The sequence below is a fragment of the Acipenser ruthenus genome, chromosome 15, assembly GCF_902713425.1.
Source record: "Acipenser ruthenus chromosome 15, fAciRut3.2 maternal haplotype, whole genome shotgun sequence".
NCBI lineage: Eukaryota > Metazoa > Chordata > Actinopteri > Acipenseriformes > Acipenseridae > Acipenser > Acipenser ruthenus.
This window is the reverse complement of record NC_081203.1, coordinates 18,687,535-18,707,624: the sequence shown is the minus strand read 5'-3', so window position 1 is coordinate 18,707,624 and position 20,090 is coordinate 18,687,535. Positions and strand designations below refer to the sequence as shown.

Here is a 20,090-nt window from a genome sequence, read left to right as displayed (position 1 = left end):
ATAAGCAGAAACAGCAATAGAGAATCATACAGAACACGCATGACAGGATATGAAACTACCTGCAGACCTGACTGTCACTGTGACATCTAACCTGGCTCTGCATTGTGCTCTGTAACTCTTACTTTGCAATGATCGCTGTGCTTCCTTTGCAGAAGGGCAGATTTCTGCCACAAAGAAACTGCACCCTGTTACTCTGAGACGCTCCAGTTTCAAGAGGAGAAGACGGGCAGCAAGAAGCAGAGCAGGTGAGGAGTCTGTGTGGTCCAGCAGGGAGGACAAGTCAATAAAGGAATCTATTCATGAATCCATAACTGTCCAACACTCGGAATCTAGCAGGCAAGCAGTCCATGCAATTGAGCGGTGAGGTCCGAGCAGGCAGGGGGAGTCTATAACCCAGGCCTTGGGGACAGGTTAATGTAGGAGCCTATGAATGTATCCATAGGGATTGATGGTAGAATGTAGTCAAAACGGTTATCAAAGTTTATTTTAGTATTAACACATCATTTATAAATCAGTATTATCCCCCATGTTGTGCTCTTTCTGTTCACGTATCCAAATCTGTTGAAACTTGGTAAGGACATTCTTCCCTTTCATCAATCCCTCTGTTTGTCACATGTACGCAAGTCATACTTTTTCATGGTACAGAGTCTCTGATTTTTAATAACCCTTGGCGGTCCATTTATTCAGCGCGTCTCAGGCGCGTCGGGTCCAATTTATTTTCACACGTGCAGTTTATTTTAGACGCGCTGTTTAAAAGTATTTTTTTTCACAGTAAAACAGGTTTAAAAGGCACTGCATATCAACAGGACACTCAGTACTGCATCTCCAGCCCCGCCCCACCCCTTGTTCGCTATATTTTTTACATACCTTGTACCTTGTAGTACATACCGATAAATCATCTCCTGATCACTCGTTTTATCAATAAAACAATCTCAATAATGCGATCCAAGTCATTATTTTATTACTATAACATCTAAAAAAAGCTCTGCAAATGTCTGATATTCTTTGAGCGCTGGATGCGGAAGCAGCTATCTTGTTTGTTTATGTCCGTGTTATCTATGTGGTGTCGGGGCTATCTGTATTCATGAGATACGCCCCCTTTTTTTTTTTTGGCTTCTCTCGGCACCTACTGGTCTCACTCCGCCATTGAATGGTTTTCTCTGCTTTTTCCGGAGAAAAAACGACTAAAGACCTGTTTTTTACATCTTTTTGATGATCTCGGACAGGGTCCGACATTGGACCGGAAAGGGAAAATTGCAATGTAGGACCAGGTCCGACATAGGACTGCAAAGGGTTAACAGCTGTGGCGGTGGATGTGTATTTTAGAAAACTGTTAAAGTAAAAAAGAAAAAGAAAAAAAGCCTATTTGAAAGTCAACCTTTGAGTTTTAGTGCTCACTTCAGTGTACCAAGCTAATGTTCACATCGAGGAAGGAAGGTGAGCATTGCCTCTAAATGTTCTGAGTGTTGATGTTCTGTTTCATAGATGGAGCACTGCAGCTATCTATGGACAGCCTGAATGCAGATCTCAGTGCCAGTACATCAGGTATGTGTGTGTGTGTGTGTGTGTGTGTGTGTGTGTGTGTGTGTGTGTGTGTGTGTGTGTGCAGTAACTATCACACTTGTTACAACATACTGCCCTTGATACATCGTCAGATAGGTAGATTGAACGGATTAGATAGCGCATGTAACTTGGCAGTGTTCTTGATGCCGGAGGTCCTCTTTGCTGGTGCTGGGCGCAGTGGCCGCTGGTGTTTCTCAGGGCAGGCTGATGCTTCTCTTACCCTGCGTGACGCTTCTTTCAGACGGGAGTGCCAGTGCGTTCCCCGGGCAGTGTGATCCGGAGCTCAGGCCCCTCTCTGTGGAGAGGAACCTGCTCATCCCCATGATGCTGTCTCCCCCTGAATCTCTGCTCATATCCTGCATCTTGAGAGGAAACTTCATGGAAGCACGTCAGGTACACATTACCACTGGAGTTAGTAGATCACCTTGTTGCAGTAGATCATGTCTCATTACGCCGTTGCTTTTTATTTCAGTATTATATGAAAAGGAACCAGTCTAAATTGGAAAACTAAATTATATGACTACTGTTACCATGCAGACTACAGCAGAAGAGAGTAATAAAAGCAAAAATGTCTCGATTTATTGAAGTATCCAAATGACCATTTTTAAAAAGTTAAATAAAATAAAGGTGCATTTGTTGTTTTGCTAACTCAAACATAAACATATCAATTTCTTAAATGAACAACTTTTAATATGGAATGTTTATATCCTCGTACACTACACTTAGAGAAGCAATTATTAAGTCCGATTTTTTTACATTTTGACTTGACACAAAAACAAAATGTTTGTGTTGCTGCGGTACCATCTTTCTGTTAAAATCTTTGTTGAGGCGTTTATAAGGAAACAACATCAATTCGTTTATATAATCTAAGAGATAACACTCCCTGTGCAGGGATAATATAAAAATTCAGGCGGGAAATCAGAAATCTCATTTATAACTGCATGTGTTGGCAGGTGAACTATAGCATTCCACATCCCCACGTGCTGCTACAACTGTTTAAATAACCTACCTGTGATTTTTCTTTTCATTGTTAACATCCTGACAACTTTTTACATGTATAAACTTTAAAGTCTGTTTCAAAGCTCTTTCCAAAATGTCTGCTCTAGTGCACTGATAGTGTAAGGATTATTGCCCACATTGTCAAACAGGTAACACAGCAATAACGATCCATGATGTGGTACAGAACAGAAAAGCCACAGCACTTGTGTGGCAAAGTGATTTGCAGTAAGCAGGTGTAGAAGTGATGCAATGCGTAAACAGATGACAGACAACAAAGTTCACGGTCCAAACAATCCTTTATTGGTTTGGTTTGTAATCCAGGTTGTGTTGGCGACCGCAAATAATAATCCCAGGCAATACATAGCAATGTGTACTGCACAGTGAAGCCTCAGGGTTCAGTCCTGAAATAATAAACACTTTATAAACACACACAGAACACAAACACGTTCACAAGTCCAGAGTAAGTGCTAACGTGCAAGTGGTGAAATATAGTTTATTAGTGAACAGCAGTGCAGTGCAATGCTGTCCGGGTTGGTGCTGGCCTTTAGCGACAGCTTCCGGTATGTGTTAGCCGTCTAACAAGAACACACATTTACAATTAGTATGAAACAAACAAACACTAAACACTCACGGTTGTATTACAGACCTTCAGCGGTTCTCTCACAACCATAACTCAGGAGCAGTTCGCTCGGCCACATCCCCTTTTGTACCTTCAGCCACGCCCCCTTGGCTAGCCAGTGCAATTGCTTTTCCTCCAATCCGCAATATCCACATCGCTTCCCGTCTGGGGCGATGACTTGGTGTACTGCTCCGCCCCCTTTCTAGATGGCCAACTTTCAGCTTTCCCTGGAATGAATTGTCAGTCCATCCAGTCCAGGGCACACTGTTCCCTTTACACAGGTCACAGGTCAGGAGGGAGATTTATAACCAAGATTCATTCTTTCTCTGTCACAATTTGTTTATTTATTTATTTATTTATTTATTTTTAATCGCTCTTCCAGCAGTGATTTAGAGGACAGATCTCAAACTCCAGTGCACTAGAGCAGACATTTTGAAAAGAGCTTTGAAACAGACTTTAAAGTTTATACATTTAAAAAGTTGTCAGGATGTTAACAATGAAAAGAAAAATCACAGGTACGTTATTTAAACAGTCGTAGCAACACGTGGGGACGTATAACGCTATATTTTTCAGAACCCCGCTACTTACTGTTTAAATAAAGCAGTGTTACCCATTTAGTTAGCAACTCAGAATGTACTAAAATAATCTCTTCTTTTAAAGTAACAATAGATCACATGAATACTGAATGAGTATAGTGGCTATTACCTCCCCAGTTTAATGAATGGCCAACATATCTAGTTGTATGTATATAAGTGTATATACATACAAAACTTGACAACCTTAGCTGACTCCATGCCTTGTGTGCCTGTCTGCTGTCCCAGGTGGTGCTGATGTTCAATCTGGAGTCCTCCCCTTGCTATGGGGAGCTGGTGTTCATGGAGCGCTACCAGCAGGTTGTGGAGGAGCTGGCCCGCGTGGAGCAGAAGATTGAGAACCAGAGTGCAGACAGCAGCGGGAGGAAGGGCAGCAGCAGCCGTTCCACCCTGCAGGCCATCGGGAGTGCTGCAGCAGCAGGTAAGACAGCAAGCAGCTGCACTGTAGGAGCAGCGCTATAGGAACGGTGCACTAGTACTGTGACGCACAGCACTGACACCCTCCTCTAGTCATTTCAGTGTTAGCGTGCAAATAGCAATAGTTCTGAATCAAACTATTGCTATTTGAGTTAAAGAAGTTGTGAAAATATGAGTATTGATCAGGTAAAACTGAGATATTCCCCAGACTTCAAGTATTAAACTGATCCAATTTAAAGGTTTCGTTATCAAAAGAAATAACTTTTTATGCAGACCAGCACGGCTTATCCTACTCTACCCTTAAGGAAGTAAAGCCTAATTTTGAACCTGTTTTTTTTTTTATTCGCACTATATTATAATTCCTTCAATAAAGTCCCCGCTAATTCCTCGCTTTCTAAATGGATTTGGTTTCTTAGTAGCTCATGGCCCTGGGATTAGTCCGGTTGCTCTTCACTGGACTCTCTCCAGGACCACAGTGTCCGTTTGGTATGTTCTGAGCGCAGGTAGTTTACCTGCCGGCTGTGCTTGCAGGCATGGTGTTCTACTCCATCTCGGATGTGGCTGACAAGCTGCTGAGCTGCCCGGGCCGGCCTGTGCCCTCCCTGCAGGAGGAGTTCTGGGTGAGCAGTGTGCAGAGGGAGCTGCCGGGGGCCCTTGAGGGGGTGCTGGAGGACCTGAGCCCCGCGGGCATGGCCGCCTTCGACCTGGCCTGCACCCAGTGCCAGCTCTGGAAGACCTGCAAGCAGCTGCTGGAGACGGCAGAGAGGAGGCTGCACAGCACCCTGGAGGCCAAAGGTACAGTGAACAGCACGGCTCTGAAGTGCATCAGTAGAGGCGTATCAGAGCTATCTTAACCCTTTGCGGTCCATTTATTAATTGCGCGTCAGGCACGCCAGGTCTAATTTATTTTCACACGCGCAGTTAATTTTAGACGCGCTGTTTAAAAGTTTTTTTTTTCACAGTCAAACGGGTTTAAATGGCCCTGCATATCAACAAAGCACTCACTAGGCATCTCCAGCCCCGCCCCACCCTTTACTTCGCTATAGCTTTCGCCTATGTAAGAAATAAATAATAATAATAATAATAATAGTCGTACATACCGATCAATCATCTCCTGATCACTCGTTTTATCACCAAACTCCTCAATAATGCGATCCAAGTCATTATTTTATTACTATAATATCTCAAAAAAGCTCTGCAAATGTCCGTGTTCTCACTATCAGCCAGCTTGTTTACTTATGACCGCCCGTTATCTGATACCAGGGCCATGAATGACTATTCATGAGATACGCCTTTGTTTTTTTTGTTTTTTTTTTTCGGCTTGTCTCGGCTCCTGTCGTTCCCACTCGGCCATTGAATGGTTTTCTCAACTTTTTCCGGAGAAAAAACGACTAAAACCCGTTTTTTGTGTTTCTATAATGATGTCGGACAGGGTCCGACAATGGACCTGATAGGAATAATTGCAATGTCGGACCAGGTCCGACAATGGACCGCAAAGAGTTAAATAATTCTTCATGATGTGAAAATTCAATTTGTATCATTTTCTGTTTGTCATCACATCCTGCTGACTTGCAAGTACAGCTGGTACACCAGAGTGTAACCATTAACCTGCCACCCCCCTGCATCACTCTGCCCCTAGTGGATGTAAGAAATACCACATTTGTTCTATATAGTGTTTCACTAGGCGTGGAGTGTTGCAGGGGAACAGGTTAATGGACACACTCTGCTGCACTTGCAGGTTAGACGTGATTTTGAGAGCTCTATTGGGGGTCACACGGATGCTTTAAACTTCCGCGTCAACAGGGGCTTCCAGGGGCTTGTATGGGATTCAGAGGAAATGTGTTCATAACCTCTTCAAATTTTGTAGGTGCCCTGAAAAATGATTGGTTACCTGACGATTTGGAAGCCACTCTTGTTTTAAAAATGCAGTTTCTTTTCCTATTTTATCAGGGATCAAGCAGGAATGAGTTCAGTGTTTGTATTGTTTGCCGTCAGTCACTGGTACCAAAGAAACCCGTTGAATGGCTGACGCGCTGTTCTGTGTTTCATACCCCTGCAGGGCAGAAAGTGGATTCCGCAGTGCAGCCCCCCGAGGGGATCCGAGGGTTTCCAGCAGTCCTGCAGCAGATCAGCAAGATCCTGAACCACACCCCCGGGGGGCGGGGTGGGGCCAGGCCTGGTGAGACACTGCTTACATCACTTACACTGATATACAGGGCTGTTGCTGTGAAAACAAACACTCATTATTTCTTACCTGGTTCCAAAAATGTCATTATCTTGAAACAATTTAGTATTTCTAGTTTTAAGAATGGTGTTTTTTCAGTTTGAGTCATCCGATATTAGCACAGCACTTTACTACACTCATTGAGGAAGTAGCTGCTGCGGTCACACTTTGAACATTTCTGTTTCTTGCAGCACTATGTTTTAGTTTTTTCCTGCCCTGTGTTAATGTGAGAGGGTCAGGTTTATACAGCAGCAGCGTGCCTCGACCCTTTTACAAGTTTACCATAGTAAAGTGTAATAAAGTACAGTGAAAGCATTGTAAAGCATATTGGAAAACCACAGTAAACTATAGCAAATGCATAGTATAACAATATGAAAAGCATGGAAAAACTGCAAAATGACAGTGTAAATGTGATAGTCTGTGTGTTTGCTGTTGCAGAGGTGAATGAGGAGAAGCTACAGAGCCATTTCAGCTGTAGTGTGCTGGAGGTCCTGCTGACCTGCTACCCTGCCCTGACTGAGGAGAGTATGGCAACACAGCTGAGCATCTCACACAGGCTGGAGCACACCCTGCACACACTCTCCACAGCCATCGACTGCACAGGTCAGGACTGCACTCACACCCTGCACACACCCTCACACACCCTGCACACACTCTCCACAGCCATCGACTGCACAGGTCAGGACTGTACTTGCACCCTGCACACACCCTGCACATAGTCTCCACAGCCATCGACTGCACAGGTCAGGACTGCACTCACACCCTGCACACACCCTGCACACACTCTCACTCACTCATACACACACACACACGCACACACGCTTTCACACCCGGTACACAGTCGCTAGAGCCATGGACTCCACAGGTCAGCCACCTCGCTCACTTTCTCACACTGTCATTCACTCACTCGCACACAAACCATTGCTGTGTAACTCCTGAAGGTTGACGACTTTTGATCTTTGAAGTGACCTGAAAGGGTATCCCGGTGTAGGTACCCGGTTCTAGACGTGTGCATTCCTGTAGTATTTACTCACTCATACCTGCCGTGTACGTTGATGAGAGCTGCTGTAATGCTGAGCGCTGGGTCTTGTTGCAGAGCTGAGAGGAGGCAGTCTGTTTGCCTCCCTGGTGGAGCAGGCGTCTCTGAAGCCCCAGGAGCGGGAGGTGCACCCTGTGCGCAGTCAAATGAAGGCGCTGCTCAGGACGATGGATCAGCACATCCAGACACAGGGCAGCAGCGGCCGGGCCAGGCCAGACTACATCCGCAGCGGCTTCGACTACATCAACACGCTGGCTGCCGTGCTCGTGAGGAGCCTGAGCCCTGAGCTAGGTAGCGGGAGTCACGGGCTAGACCAGACAGAGCCATACTAGCACCTTCCAGACCAGACAACGATACTAGCAGCTTCCATTCAAGTGCTAACTAAATAATTCCATGCATTTTCCATGCCATGCACATCCAGGTGCATATAGGCCTCAAGTTGGAAGTTTTGAAACAGACCTATGTTTTAGCAGACATTTATTTTAAAATGTTTAGTATGACAAAAAACACAAATCCTAAACAGCATAGTATTTTGCTTAACCCAAAATGTCCTGTATTAGTTTAAAAAACTGCCATGATTTAGTATACATTTTACACCGTTGTACTTTAATACAGTATATGCAAATGATTGTCTGTGAAACCAGTCATTAATCTGTTAAACATAGATTTATTTACAGCCTTATATAAAATCATAACTATAGAAACTCAATTCCAGTTGTTTCTGTGGTGCAGTAGGTACCAGTGTAGCTCACCTATCTCTCTTTCTGTCTCCCCTCCCTGGCCTTTCCCCCTGCCTGCCTATATCCCCTGCCTGTCTCCCTGCCTACATCCTCTGCCTGTCTCCCTGCCTACATCCCCTGCCTGTCTCCCTGCCTGTCTCCCTGCCTACATCCCCTGCCTGTCTCGCTGCCTACATCCCCTGCCTGTCTCCCTGCCTACATCCTCTGTCTGTCTCCCTGCCTGTCTCCCTGCCTGTCTCCCTGCCTGTCTCCCTGCCTGTCTCGCTGCCTGTCTGTCTGTCTGTCTCCCTGCCTGCCTCCTTGTCTGTGACCCTGCCTACATCCCCTGCCTGTCTCCCTGCCTATCTCTCTGCCCTGTGTTTCCAGACCCGGTCTCTGAAGTGAAGCTAGGGAATCCCCTCCTGGTGCTGCAGCAGACCCCGGCACAACTGCTCTCACACCTGCTCTTCGAGAGGCAGGTCTCTCCAGACAGGTAGGTGCCTGAAGAATGAAAAAAGTCTGGCTATGTAACATACAAATGTTGTCTTAAGAGATATAAGATAAATTATAGTAATCATAAAAAAAAAAGTTTAAGTTTTATGATGTGACATATCCATAGAAAGAATGTTAAAAAGTGAAAGAATTTTAAACATTTATTCGATCTAGAACATGTGCTTTTATTTTCCTACTGTTCACCGATATCTGAATGCAAAATTCTTAACTAAAAGTCATTTTTCCTCTGTTTGCGTGTTGCTTTGGACAGATCACCCTTTTGTATCCCAATAGCTGAGAATGACCCCTAACTCCTGTTCTCCTGTATCTCCCAGGATATCTTCCCTGTTGCACAAAGAAGAACTGAACCTCAGCATCCAGCAGGTGATAGTGAGCTGCTCCTGCGAGAGCCTGCCTCTGTGGGACACGAGGAAACAGGGGCAGAACCCATCTCTGCTGGACAGCGTTGGTGGGTTTGTGCAGCAGTACGCTGAGCAGTACCTGCCGAATCTGGAAACAGCATTCCCCACATCCACCGAGGGCAGAGAAGACGTCACTGCCGCCGTATCTCCTCCAGTATCACCGGGAGGCTCCACCCAGTTCATCCTCACTCCCTCCGCTCTGAGCTTCCTGAAGTCTCACTCCAGCCTGCTAGCCACCTTGGCCTGCCTGACCGCGTCCAAGGGAGTGAAGACAGCCAAGACAGGCCTGTCCTCCTGGAGGGACTTCAGGGGCAAGAGGGAGACCCCCCTAGACCTGGAGCAGATCACCAAGGAGTGCGATCATCTTCTGCAGGAGTTCCCCGTGCTGGAGCGTTTCCTCCGCGCCATGTCGGAGCCTCTGGAAGGGAGTCCCGAGGAGCCGGCCGGGCTGGTGGGGGCTCTGTGCGGTCAGCCCTGCTCTGGCCTTGTTCTCTCTGGGGTGCACTGCAGCTCCACACTGGGGATCGCTGCTGGGGCCTTCCAGGAAGCCCTGGTTACCGGAGCCCTAAGCAGAGCCCTGAGCATCCTGCAGCAGTACGGGCAGGAGGGCCAGGGCCTGTCTCACATGCAGGATGTCCTGCTGAGCTGCGCTGCTGTGGAAGGTGTGTGGTTTTTTTCTTATTATTATTTTCTCACCATCAGCTGTGCTAAATACACAGTGAGTGAAAGCCATTTTTTTGATCAATGATTGTTTCTTTTACAGTCTTGTAAAGAAACGGTTTATTTGATTTATCTGAGTAATTGCTGTAGCTCTGTCTGTCAGGGAGAGGCAGCATTCTCAGTGTGTAAATCATCAGTGGATGGCTTTTCATCTCTCGCATACAGCAATGTTTAGGCTTTATGGCTTTATGTAGAGAACAGTTTTACCTAGACCAAGACTACAGGGATGGAAATAAGACTCCCATTGCATAACGGTTTGATCCATTCCATGTTACCTATACATGGGAATTATTATTAAGCTCATAGTAAAACCTGGAATGGGTGAAACTGCTATGGAAGGGTGAGTGGACTGAAAGGATACAGCTAAAGAACTCTGTATCCTTTTGTTTTATGTGCTTTTCAAAACCGTGTGTTTTAGCCACCGCTCACTGTCTTTTTGAGAGCCCAATTCATCATAATAATTAGAGGCAGGCAGCGAACATCAGTGCTACAGTGTCTGCTCCCGTCCACGGCTCTCCTTGTTCTCTGCAGGGTCAGTTTGCTCCATTTTCGCTGATATCCTGCTGGGTGAAATATTAAAGGTTCTGAAAGGTTCGAACTTTATAGTGTCGCCATTAGGGGTGATTCATTGTGGCAGATCGCATCTTAACAGAAGATTACGTGTGTTTTATTGTTGGCATGGATACATACTCTCGAAGTCATTTCATTGTAATCTTTGTACAAAATGGTCCATCATTAATTGAACATCTTACTATGCCTCCTAGAAGTACCCAATCAGGACCATCACATGCACCGTGATGCATATCATATCCCGACCTGCATGGTGATGTGATCCTTACACCCCTAGACCCCATCACTACTTGCTTTTACCTTCATTCTGAAGGACGTAAAGCAGAAAAGGCCATAACACTGAATTTCAAAGCTGGTCCCAAGCCTTTGCACACTACCATGCATCCTGGTGCATTGACGCATGGGCTGTGCTTTGCAGAGGTGGACGGCATGAAGCACCTGTTCCTGGTGAAGGACGCTGATCTCCGGGCCAGGCTGGTGCTGCACTGCTTGGAGAAGTGGCCCCTGGGAGCCTGCTTGGAGATCCTCATGTACTGCGTAAGTGACTCAGAGACGGCGGAGGAGCTGAAGGAGAACCTGCTCTTGAAGAAACAGGAGCTGCAGATTTACCAACAGGTACAGTAACAAAACTTGTAGATCCTTCTAACTCCCTTACAGTTCTGCAGTAAGTCTCTCTTATTCCCCAGACTTTCTTTGCTTTATCGACTCAACAGACAATCCTGTAAGGTGACTAGATGGCACAGCACTCTCTAGTTCACAAGCCTTGTGTGCCTTTCACCATGTCTGGGTTCATTAGGGTGCCAACCTGGCCCCCAAATGGACAACAGTACTCCATTTAAAAAAGAAAGCTACAGAATTCAGCACAACTGCCAGCCTGTGCTTGAGGGAGGCCCAGGACTGAATGGTATGTGTTCAGGTTTGGAGTGAGGTGCCCTCTGTCTCTCTGTTGCAGAGCTGTGAGGGGAAGCTCTCATGGTGCCTGACTGTAGCCAGTGCCATTGTCCCTCTCGTCTTTCATTAAGCAATAAATTCAGTTATCTCAAGTATAAAACAAAATAAATCCTGATGTATGAAAGTAATTGTTTTTTTTAGGTCTTGGATCTGAGTTCTCCCTCCAGCTGGAGCGACTGGCAGGAAGTGCGGAGAGATTCCCGAGAGGACCCTGAATCTGTGCTGGACGTGATCCTTCGTGCCAAAGTAAGAAGACTCTGTTCTGACAACCTGCTGGACGGCTCCCAGTCTTCCAGCAGACACTGGGCTTGCACTGGAAGTTTTCCATTTTTCTTATCCATTTTCCATTAACAGAATAACCACTGATTCACCCTTTTTTGTTTTAGTTTTTTTGGCTTGTATTTCATACTGTGTATTATTTTTATACTGAATTTTATTCTGTATTTGAAAACTAAAAAAACACCTTCCTTTTAACAACGTCAGAAAAAGCTCTGCTAGAAATAGTAAATCACGCTATAAGTTGCATTTTTACCGATTTTTATTAGCTTGTTGTGTAAATATGTTTTTAATCTCATGCTGGTTGAGAATCCTGCACCCCGTATCTCAGTGTCTGATTGGGTATGAGAAGGGGTTGAAAATCCTGGTCAGCCGTGCTGGTTGTGTTTTTGCAGGAGTTTGGTCTGTGTGAGAGGTGGGTGGAGCTGCACCCCGTATCTCAGTGTCTGATTGGGTGTGAGAAGGGGTTGAGAATCCTGGTCAGCCATGCTGGTTGTGTTTTTGCAGGGGTTTGGTCTGTGTGAGAGGTGGGTGGAGCTGCACCCCGTCTCTCCAGAGTGTCGGATGAGGCTGCAGAGAGAGCACCTGCTTCACCTGCTGGAGACCGGGGATTCGGAGGACGCCTTCCAGGTGAACGCCTTGCAGCTCACTGCCTACAAACAAAGAGCAGCATGCCTGTGCAGGGGAGCAGCCTCGCATTGCAGTGCATATTCTCATCATTGTAATACCCACTGTACATCTTCCCATATCTGAAACAGGTCTTCAGTGTATTACAGGCATTTACCAAGGCTACATGTATTGGTCACATTTACATTTGATTGCCATATTGAGGTCATGTGAATTTGTTTGGGATAACTTTGAGTTATTTTAATTAATATTTGGTACAAAGCTGTTTTCTATGATTTTCTTAATCAAGTTCCAGTGTCGGTGTTGTCCAGTAAAAATATACCGTTTCACTGCCCCATTATTTTAACCACCAGCCTTATCAATGATACAGATCCTTTACATGCTGTCTCCATTTCTAGTTCCCTTATAGTTTTACAGTGAGGGAGGCTGTATTCTGGCTTGTACAGACTCCTGTGCGTTGCTCTAACCCCCCTCTCTGTGTCCACTGTGCTGTGTTGCTGTGCTTTCTCTCTTCTCCGGTCCTGTGCAGTTGCTCCAGAGCCTGTCAGACCCGGAGCTGTGCCTGCTGATCAGTGAGCAGGCCCTGGACCAGCGCCCAGGGCTGACGGCCTGCCACTTCCTGGCTAATTACCTCACCTCACACTTCCACAAGAGCGTGGCCCCAACGCGCCAGCATGAGATACAGGCCATGCGCATCGGCTCAGAGGTGAGAAACACAAAGCTACCGCTTCACCAGGAGACAAGGGTAACCCCGACAGTTCATCCTTCACTGTAAATCCCCAAATATACAGTGATGCAGGTAGAAACTTGGGCGCAACATTACAAAGTTTGTATTGCCTCTATAATGTCTTTGTAGTTGAAGTGTTTGTCATTGAATTTGCTTAGCGTGTGTGGTGCAGTTTCACTTGCTGTCTGTTTGTTTGTGTGCAGTTGTTGCTGACGCTCCCGGAGCCCGCTCGTCAGGATTACTTCCAGCTGTCGTCCAGCCCGCTGCTGATGCTGGAGCAGCTCTTGATGAACATGAAGGTGGACTGGGCAGCCGTGGCCGTGCTCTCCCTGCAGCAGCTCCTCCTGGGGCAGGAGGCCGGCTTCACAGCCGAGGACATCAACGAGCTGCTCTCCAGATACGCCAGGAAGGCTCTGGACTTCCCCTACGCACCCCGGGAGAGAACCAGAGCAGGTTCGAAATCAAACTACTGGAATCAAGCACCTCTCGAGATGCACCCTTCATATCGAATTACAGCCGCCTTCACTTTTTTTCTTTTGGTCTGTTGCCAAAATAAAGGCAGTTAAACCAAGGGCATAGTTTTAGATAGAAAGTATCTTAACCCACATTGTATGACTCGCCATTTTAATGAAAACACCAAATAACAAAAACTGTGTGGATGTATTCATTGCTAACACTACATTCAAAGACAATCGGCAGTTATCTTTATCACAGTTCTTGTTTGTTTAATTAAAACGTATTAAAATCTGCTGTAAGCATCATAATTAAAACAGCCCCTGGGCAAGTTCATCCTTAACTTCTGGAACTAGTAGACTTATGGAATTTACATTTTACAGTGCAATGCAAAAACATGCTTTAATAATTTGAAAACTATATGGTATGGAATCTGCATTGAGTGTTATAGTGGCACATGCATGTTTTTTTATGTCCAAGAACAGAGCCCAGTGTTCTCCTATAATGGTTAGAGGTTGCTACAAACCAATACATTTTACAGGTGTGAATTGCACAATGAATTCTTCAATTTCCAAGACTTTTTCATTGTATGAAAGTCAATGTATTGGTTTGTTTTATGTGTTTATATTGGTCGATTTTAGGTTCGGTTTTGAATATTAGCAAAATGTCTGCATTGTTTTATTGCTTCTGGGTTGTTGTAGCTTCTGCATCTCAAGTCCCTCTGGTCTCCTCTTTCTAGATTCTGTGATAAGTCTGCAGGACCTCCTTATCCAGACTCCAGGCCAGGAGACCTTCTCTCCATCACTCTCCACAGAGACAACCCCCTCTTCCACTGCTGGTAAGCACATGCTGCACCACAGCAGCAGCAAGAGGCCTCTGGAAAACCATGGCATGTAAGGGGAGCACATGCTGTCCATGTGTGACGTCCACCAGATCTCATCAGTCATGCATTACCTCAAACAGCTACTCAAGAAATTATTGTCACACTAATGAAACTATTTCAACAAGGTGTCTTCCTCGGTGTCAGCGTTTTGTTTAGATGTCTGTCTGCGCCAGTACCTCCCTACGTACCCACACTTTAGAGTGTTACATATACATACAGAGCCGCTTACCCAATCATGATGAATCTGGGGATATATTGAGACACCTGTCTGTCCATCTGTTCATACTTCTACACAATTACATACAGACGTGCTCAAATTTGTTGGTACCCTTACAGCTCATTGAAATAATGCTTCATTCCTCCTGAAAAGTGATGAAATTAAAAGCTATTTTATCATGTATACTTGCACGCCTTTGGTATGTCATAGAATAAAGCAAAGAAGCTGTGAAAAGAGATGAATTATTGCTTATTCTACAAAGATATTCTAAAATGGCCTGGACACATTTGTTGGTACCCCTTAGAAAAGATAATAAATAATTGGATTATAGTGATATTTCAAACTAATTAGTTTCTTTAATTAGTATCACACATGTCTCCAATCTTGTAATCAGTCATTCAGCCTATTTAAATGGAGAAAAGTAGTCACTGTGCTGTTTGGTATCATTGTGTGCACCACACTGAACATGGACCAGAGAAAGCAAAGGAGAGAGTTGTCTGAGGAGATCAGAAAGAAAATAATAGACAAGCATGGTAAAGGTAAAGGCTACAAGACCATCTCCAAGCAGCTTGATGTTCCTGTGACAACAGTTGCAAATATTATTAAGAAGTTTAAGGTCCATGGAACTGTAGCCAACCTCCCTGGGTGCGGCCGCAAGAGGAAAATCGACCCCAGATTGAACAGAAGGATAGTGCGAATGGTAGAAAAAGAACCAAGGATAACTTCCAAAGAGATACAAGCTGAACTCCAAGGTGAAGGTACGTCAGTTTCTGATCGCACCATCCGTCGCTTTTTGAGCGAAAGTGGGCTCCATGGAAGAAGACCCAGGAGGACTCCACTTTTGACAGAAAAACATAAAAAAGCCAGACTGGAATTTGCTAAAATGCATATTGACAAGCCACAATCTTTCTGGGAGAATGTCCTTTGGACAGATGAGTCAAAACTGGAGCTTTTTGGCAAGTCACATCAGCTCTATGTTCACAGACGAAAAAATGAAGCTTTCAAAGAAAAGAACACCATACCTACAGTGAAACATGGAGAAGGCTCGGTTATGTTTTGGGGCTGCTTTGCTGCACCTGGCACAGGGTGCCTTGAATCTGTGCAGGGCACAATGAAATCTCAAGACTATCAAGGCATTCTGGAGCGAAACGTACTGCCCAGTGTCAGAAAGCTCTGTCTCAGTCGCAGGTCATGGGTCCTCCAACAGGATAATGACCCAAAACACACAGCTAAAAGCACCCAAGAATGGATAAGAACAAAACATTGGACTATTCTGAAGTGGCCTTTTATGAGTCCTGATCTGAATCCTATCGAACATCTATGGAAAGAGCTGAAACTTGCAGTCTGGAGATGGCACCCATCAAACCTGAGACAGCTGGAGCAGTTTGCTCAGGAAGAGTGGGCCAAACTACCTGTTAACAGGTGCAGAAGTCTCATTGAGAGCTACAGAAAACGTTTGATTGCAGTGATTGCCTCTAAAGGTTGTGCAACAAAATATTAGGTTAGGGGTCCCATCATTTTTGTCCATGCCATTTTCATTTGTTTTATTATTTACAATATTATGTTGAATAAAAAATCAAAAGCAAAGTCTGATTTTTATTAAATATGGCATAAACAATGGTGGATGCCAATTACTTTTGTCAGTTTCAAGTTATTTCAGAGAAAATTGTGCATTCTTCGTTTTTTGTGGAGGGGTACCAACAAATTTGAGCACGTCTGTATATCTAGAGAAACGCAATTGTGAAGAAACTTGCACAAGTTGAAATCAGAATCCGGGAATATACAGTGTTGAGGTGCCTGTACTGGTATCCACTGATACTGCTAGGTGTGGTTTTGTATTGTTGGAGGATAAGATGCACACTGTACTAGTCACTTCATGTTGCTTTATTAATCCTCTGCTTCCCAGGCAGCAGCCCGCTACACACACCCAAAGCTCCCCCTGAGAGAGCCCCGTGCAGGCAGAAATTGGAGTTCACTCCCCCTGAGAGACCACCTGAGAAGAAGAACTGGATCCCAGACCAGCAGCAGGACGTGTGCATGGTGTGCAGGAAGGAGCGCTTCACCATGGTAAGAGGGAGGGGCTGAGCCAGCGTGCTTCACCATGGTAAGAGGGAGGGGCTGAGCCAGCGTGCTTCACCATGGTAAGAGGGAGGGGCCGAGCCAGCGTGCTTCACCATGGTAAGAGGGAGGGGTCGAGCCAGCGTGCTTCACCATGGTAAGAGGGAGGGGCTGAGCCAGCGTGCTTCACCATGGTAAGAGGGAGGGGCTGAGCCAGCGTGCTTCACCATGGTAAGAGGGAGGGGCTGAGCCAGCATGCGTCACCATGGCAAGAGGGAGGGGCTGAGCCACCGTGCGTCACCATGGCAAGAGGGAGGGGCTGAGCCAGCGTGCTTCACCATGGTAAGAGGGAGGGGCTGAGCCAGCGTGCTTCACCATGGTAAGAGGGAGGGGCTGAGCCAGCGTGCTTCACCATGGTAAGAGGGAGGGGCTGAGCCAGCGTGCTTCACCATGGTAAGAGGGAGGGGCTGAGGCTGTTTTTCGGTTCTTATTGCATTTACTCAAATATAATTAGTTTAAGTTTAAATGGCCTTGGTTGCCTGCCAGCATGAGATGTAATGTGTCACAGCTAAAGTGTTTAAAGAAGAAAGAGCCAGCGCCCTGGATCAAGTGTCCTTCAGCTTGTCTGGCAGTTCACTGCTGTGCACTGGCGTATATTCATGTTACTTATGACAGGCAACTGTAACCGAAGAGCAGCTCCTGAACCCGGTCAAAGCAACTTCTCAAAAAATGAAGATGATTGTTATTATTTTTGGAGCATTTGCAATTAGAACCACCAGGAATAATTAACAAACCTCATAAAGTGGTGAAAAAAATGACCAAATGTAGTGTGAAGCTTGCTGCTCTTGAACCTGTTTGAGTAGCTGTGTTTTCTGCTCCCCAGTTTAACAGACGGCACCACTGCAGGCGCTGTGGCCGGCTGGTCTGCAACACCTGCTCCACTAGGAAGATGGTGGTGCAGGGCTGCAGAGAGGATCCAGTGCGAGTGTGTGACCAGTGTTACAGCTTTTACAACCAAGAGTAAGTGCTCTGGCATTCTCAGTGAGGGAGCGACAGGGAAAGCTGATTGTCACACTAGGAGCTGCATCTTTACAGCTTCCCTCTCTTTAATTACAGCACACAAGAAGAGCATGAGCAAGCGGATGGTGAGAGCATTGGCTTTATTTTGATTTCTATTTTGCAGACCAAACACCTTAACAGGTGTTTTTTGTGTTGTTCAATGTAGATCATTTCTTACTGGGTGCGTTAAGTAACTGAGTGGATCAGAGCGAGAATTTTCCTGCTTACTCAGATCACTGATGAAATCTGCTCTGTAGCTGTTAAGAGGGTTCTTTCACTGAGCTTCTCCGAGTGGCTCATTTACTTAACGCACCCACTGTTTTTGCATGTTTGCTACGTTTATTAAAGCCAAACCAGCATATTGTACTTCTGGGGCAGTCTCTGAGCAAGGCTAAGCAAGGTGGATTTTCTGTAATGCACTCGGTATAAAATTGGGGGTGAGCACAGGTAAGTTCTTCCCCTCTAAAACTGTTGCGTTAAAGATTTGCTGTAAAAAAATATCTAACAAAACTCGGGGGAACACATTTCCGGTGCACACCCCAGGTTCAATATTCCTCATTACAGAAATTCCATCTTGTTCAGAATTGCTCAGTGAAATCATTCTGCATTCAAGGGCTCTTAAATATTCTTAAGTCTGTTTGTAGTAAAGAGAGTTCTTAATTCTCTCAGATGTGTCTGTTTGTGCTGGTCGCGTTACACCTGTGTGGTTCTGTAAGGCTCTGTGGGGGTCTTTGAAAAGCGTGTTGTGCTTCACTTTGCAGTGGCTGGCAGCCCTGGCAGTGGCTGTTTGGATTTTTCTGTCATATTGCAGTTACCAGAGGTGCCGGAGAGGCTGCGCAAACTCTCGCTGAACGAAGCGGAAAATGAGATTGAGCGCAGCGAATTCTACTACGAGCAGGTAGGACCGTGTGCTGGTGTCATCAGAACTGAACTTCTAACTGGAGTAAACCCAGCTGCTGTGAATAACACTCGGATAGCAGTGTGTACTGACATGTACTCTAGCTTATTACTGGCCCAATTTAAATACTCTGGGACCTGCGCAGAACTCCAGTCATGTTCCACTGCACTTTCTGTAGGGGCTGTAATGCGGTCAGTGTCAGCGTACAGTATACCATTCATAAACATAATCACACAATGTCTCTGTCAATTACGTTTACGATCTAATCACAGTTGATAAACAGATACATTGTTACTGCATTCGTAGTTTAGTGCAACGGCTAGTATTCACAATAAATAAAATGCAGTAAGTGCCGGTAACTTAGCGTTTGTTTAATTCCTGTTGGAAGACAGTCGCTGAAAGTCTTGATCTGTGTGACTCCAATAACTGTCTAGTTAATGCTTTGTGGATGTCTCCACCTCAAACCACGTGGGAATCTCCACACTTTGTTTAAATGAACTCGTAAGACTGCTTGCTTCAAGCTGATCCTGAGCTTGTCAATCATCGTCTCCTCATTATAAATGCGTGTAAATTAATTTTCGTGAGCAAGCCGTCTCACAAGAGAAATGAGGTTTTTGCGATGATGACTGCCAGGGCTAGTTTCACTTTGAAGGACTTTAGATTTTAGAAGGGAACTATCTGAATTCTACAGCTGATATTTATTCCATTGTAACTTACATTCTCTTCTAATATTATTAAAAGTTTTTGGTTTATCAATTACTTTTCATCTTCATTTTATATATCCTATTAAACACATTAATAGATTTAAATAGAAATAAGTGAGTGTAGTTACAATGGCATCTAAAGCTTGTAAGTACCTCCACTGTTTGTTTGCAATCACACTTTCCCTTCACAAAGGTGTGTTAAACATACCAAAAGGTTGGGAAGTTGGCTGTTTTGAGCAAAAACTATATATTGGTATATAACTATGTAATTGAGACACATGGCACTGATTTGCACACTTTACCAGATTAACACTTCAAAACAATGGTCATAGAGCCATAAAACTTTTCTAGTAATTCTCCAGCGAATTTTCCCATAACAGATTCATAAGTGGAACACAAAAGAATGGCTATTCGACTGGAATGCATATGAGTTTGCAGACACATTCCGAATGCCTTAATGATTATAGCTAGATTAAGCAGCTGGTGTTTGTGCTGTAACCCACCCCAGGCTCCCAGCGCCTCGCTGTGCATCGCCATCCTGAACCTGCACAGTAACAGCATCGTCTGCGGGCAGCAGCTGATTGAGCACTGCCGACAACTGTCCCGCGGACTCACCAACCCCGAGGTGGACCCCCGGCTGCTCACCGACATCATGAAGCAGCTGCTCTTCAGTGCCAAGCTGATGTTCGTCAAGGCGGGGCGCAGCCAGGACCTTGCCCTGTGCGACAGGTACCCCACGCAGGCTGCCAGCCTCATACAGGGAGCTGGTTCAGGAATACGGAAACACACCCGATACATTCATTGAGCTGTCAGGATTTCTAAATGTAGTGCTATTGAGTGTTTAATAGTGATGGATAAAT

The 20,090-nt window shown here is 45.3% G+C and overlaps 1 protein-coding gene across 2 annotated transcripts in view; it reads left to right on the top strand.

Moving 5' to 3' along the window:
- LOC117422178 (zinc finger FYVE domain-containing protein 26-like) overlaps window positions 1-20,090 on the top strand; it is a 44,777-nt gene that overhangs the window by 10,882 nt on the left and 13,805 nt on the right. For both annotated transcript variants that reach the window (XM_034036879.3, XM_058987303.1), the window contains exons 12-32: window positions 153-245; window positions 1,486-1,545; window positions 1,805-1,956; window positions 4,003-4,195; window positions 4,723-4,986; window positions 6,251-6,370; window positions 6,854-7,018; window positions 7,512-7,745; window positions 8,561-8,666; window positions 9,001-9,749; window positions 10,796-10,992; window positions 11,470-11,574; window positions 12,112-12,234; window positions 12,761-12,937; window positions 13,162-13,411; window positions 14,151-14,249; window positions 16,418-16,578; window positions 17,453-17,589; window positions 17,686-17,714; window positions 18,390-18,526; window positions 19,739-19,959. In XM_034036879.3, coding sequence (XP_033892770.3) covers window positions 153-245; window positions 1,486-1,545; window positions 1,805-1,956; window positions 4,003-4,195; window positions 4,723-4,986; window positions 6,251-6,370; window positions 6,854-7,018; window positions 7,512-7,745; window positions 8,561-8,666; window positions 9,001-9,749; window positions 10,796-10,992; window positions 11,470-11,574; window positions 12,112-12,234; window positions 12,761-12,937; window positions 13,162-13,411; window positions 14,151-14,249; window positions 16,418-16,578; window positions 17,453-17,589; window positions 17,686-17,714; window positions 18,390-18,526; window positions 19,739-19,959 — 3,772 coding nt within the window. The remainder of the gene's footprint in view (window positions 1-152; window positions 246-1,485; window positions 1,546-1,804; window positions 1,957-4,002; window positions 4,196-4,722; window positions 4,987-6,250; window positions 6,371-6,853; window positions 7,019-7,511; window positions 7,746-8,560; window positions 8,667-9,000; window positions 9,750-10,795; window positions 10,993-11,469; window positions 11,575-12,111; window positions 12,235-12,760; window positions 12,938-13,161; window positions 13,412-14,150; window positions 14,250-16,417; window positions 16,579-17,452; window positions 17,590-17,685; window positions 17,715-18,389; window positions 18,527-19,738; window positions 19,960-20,090) is intronic.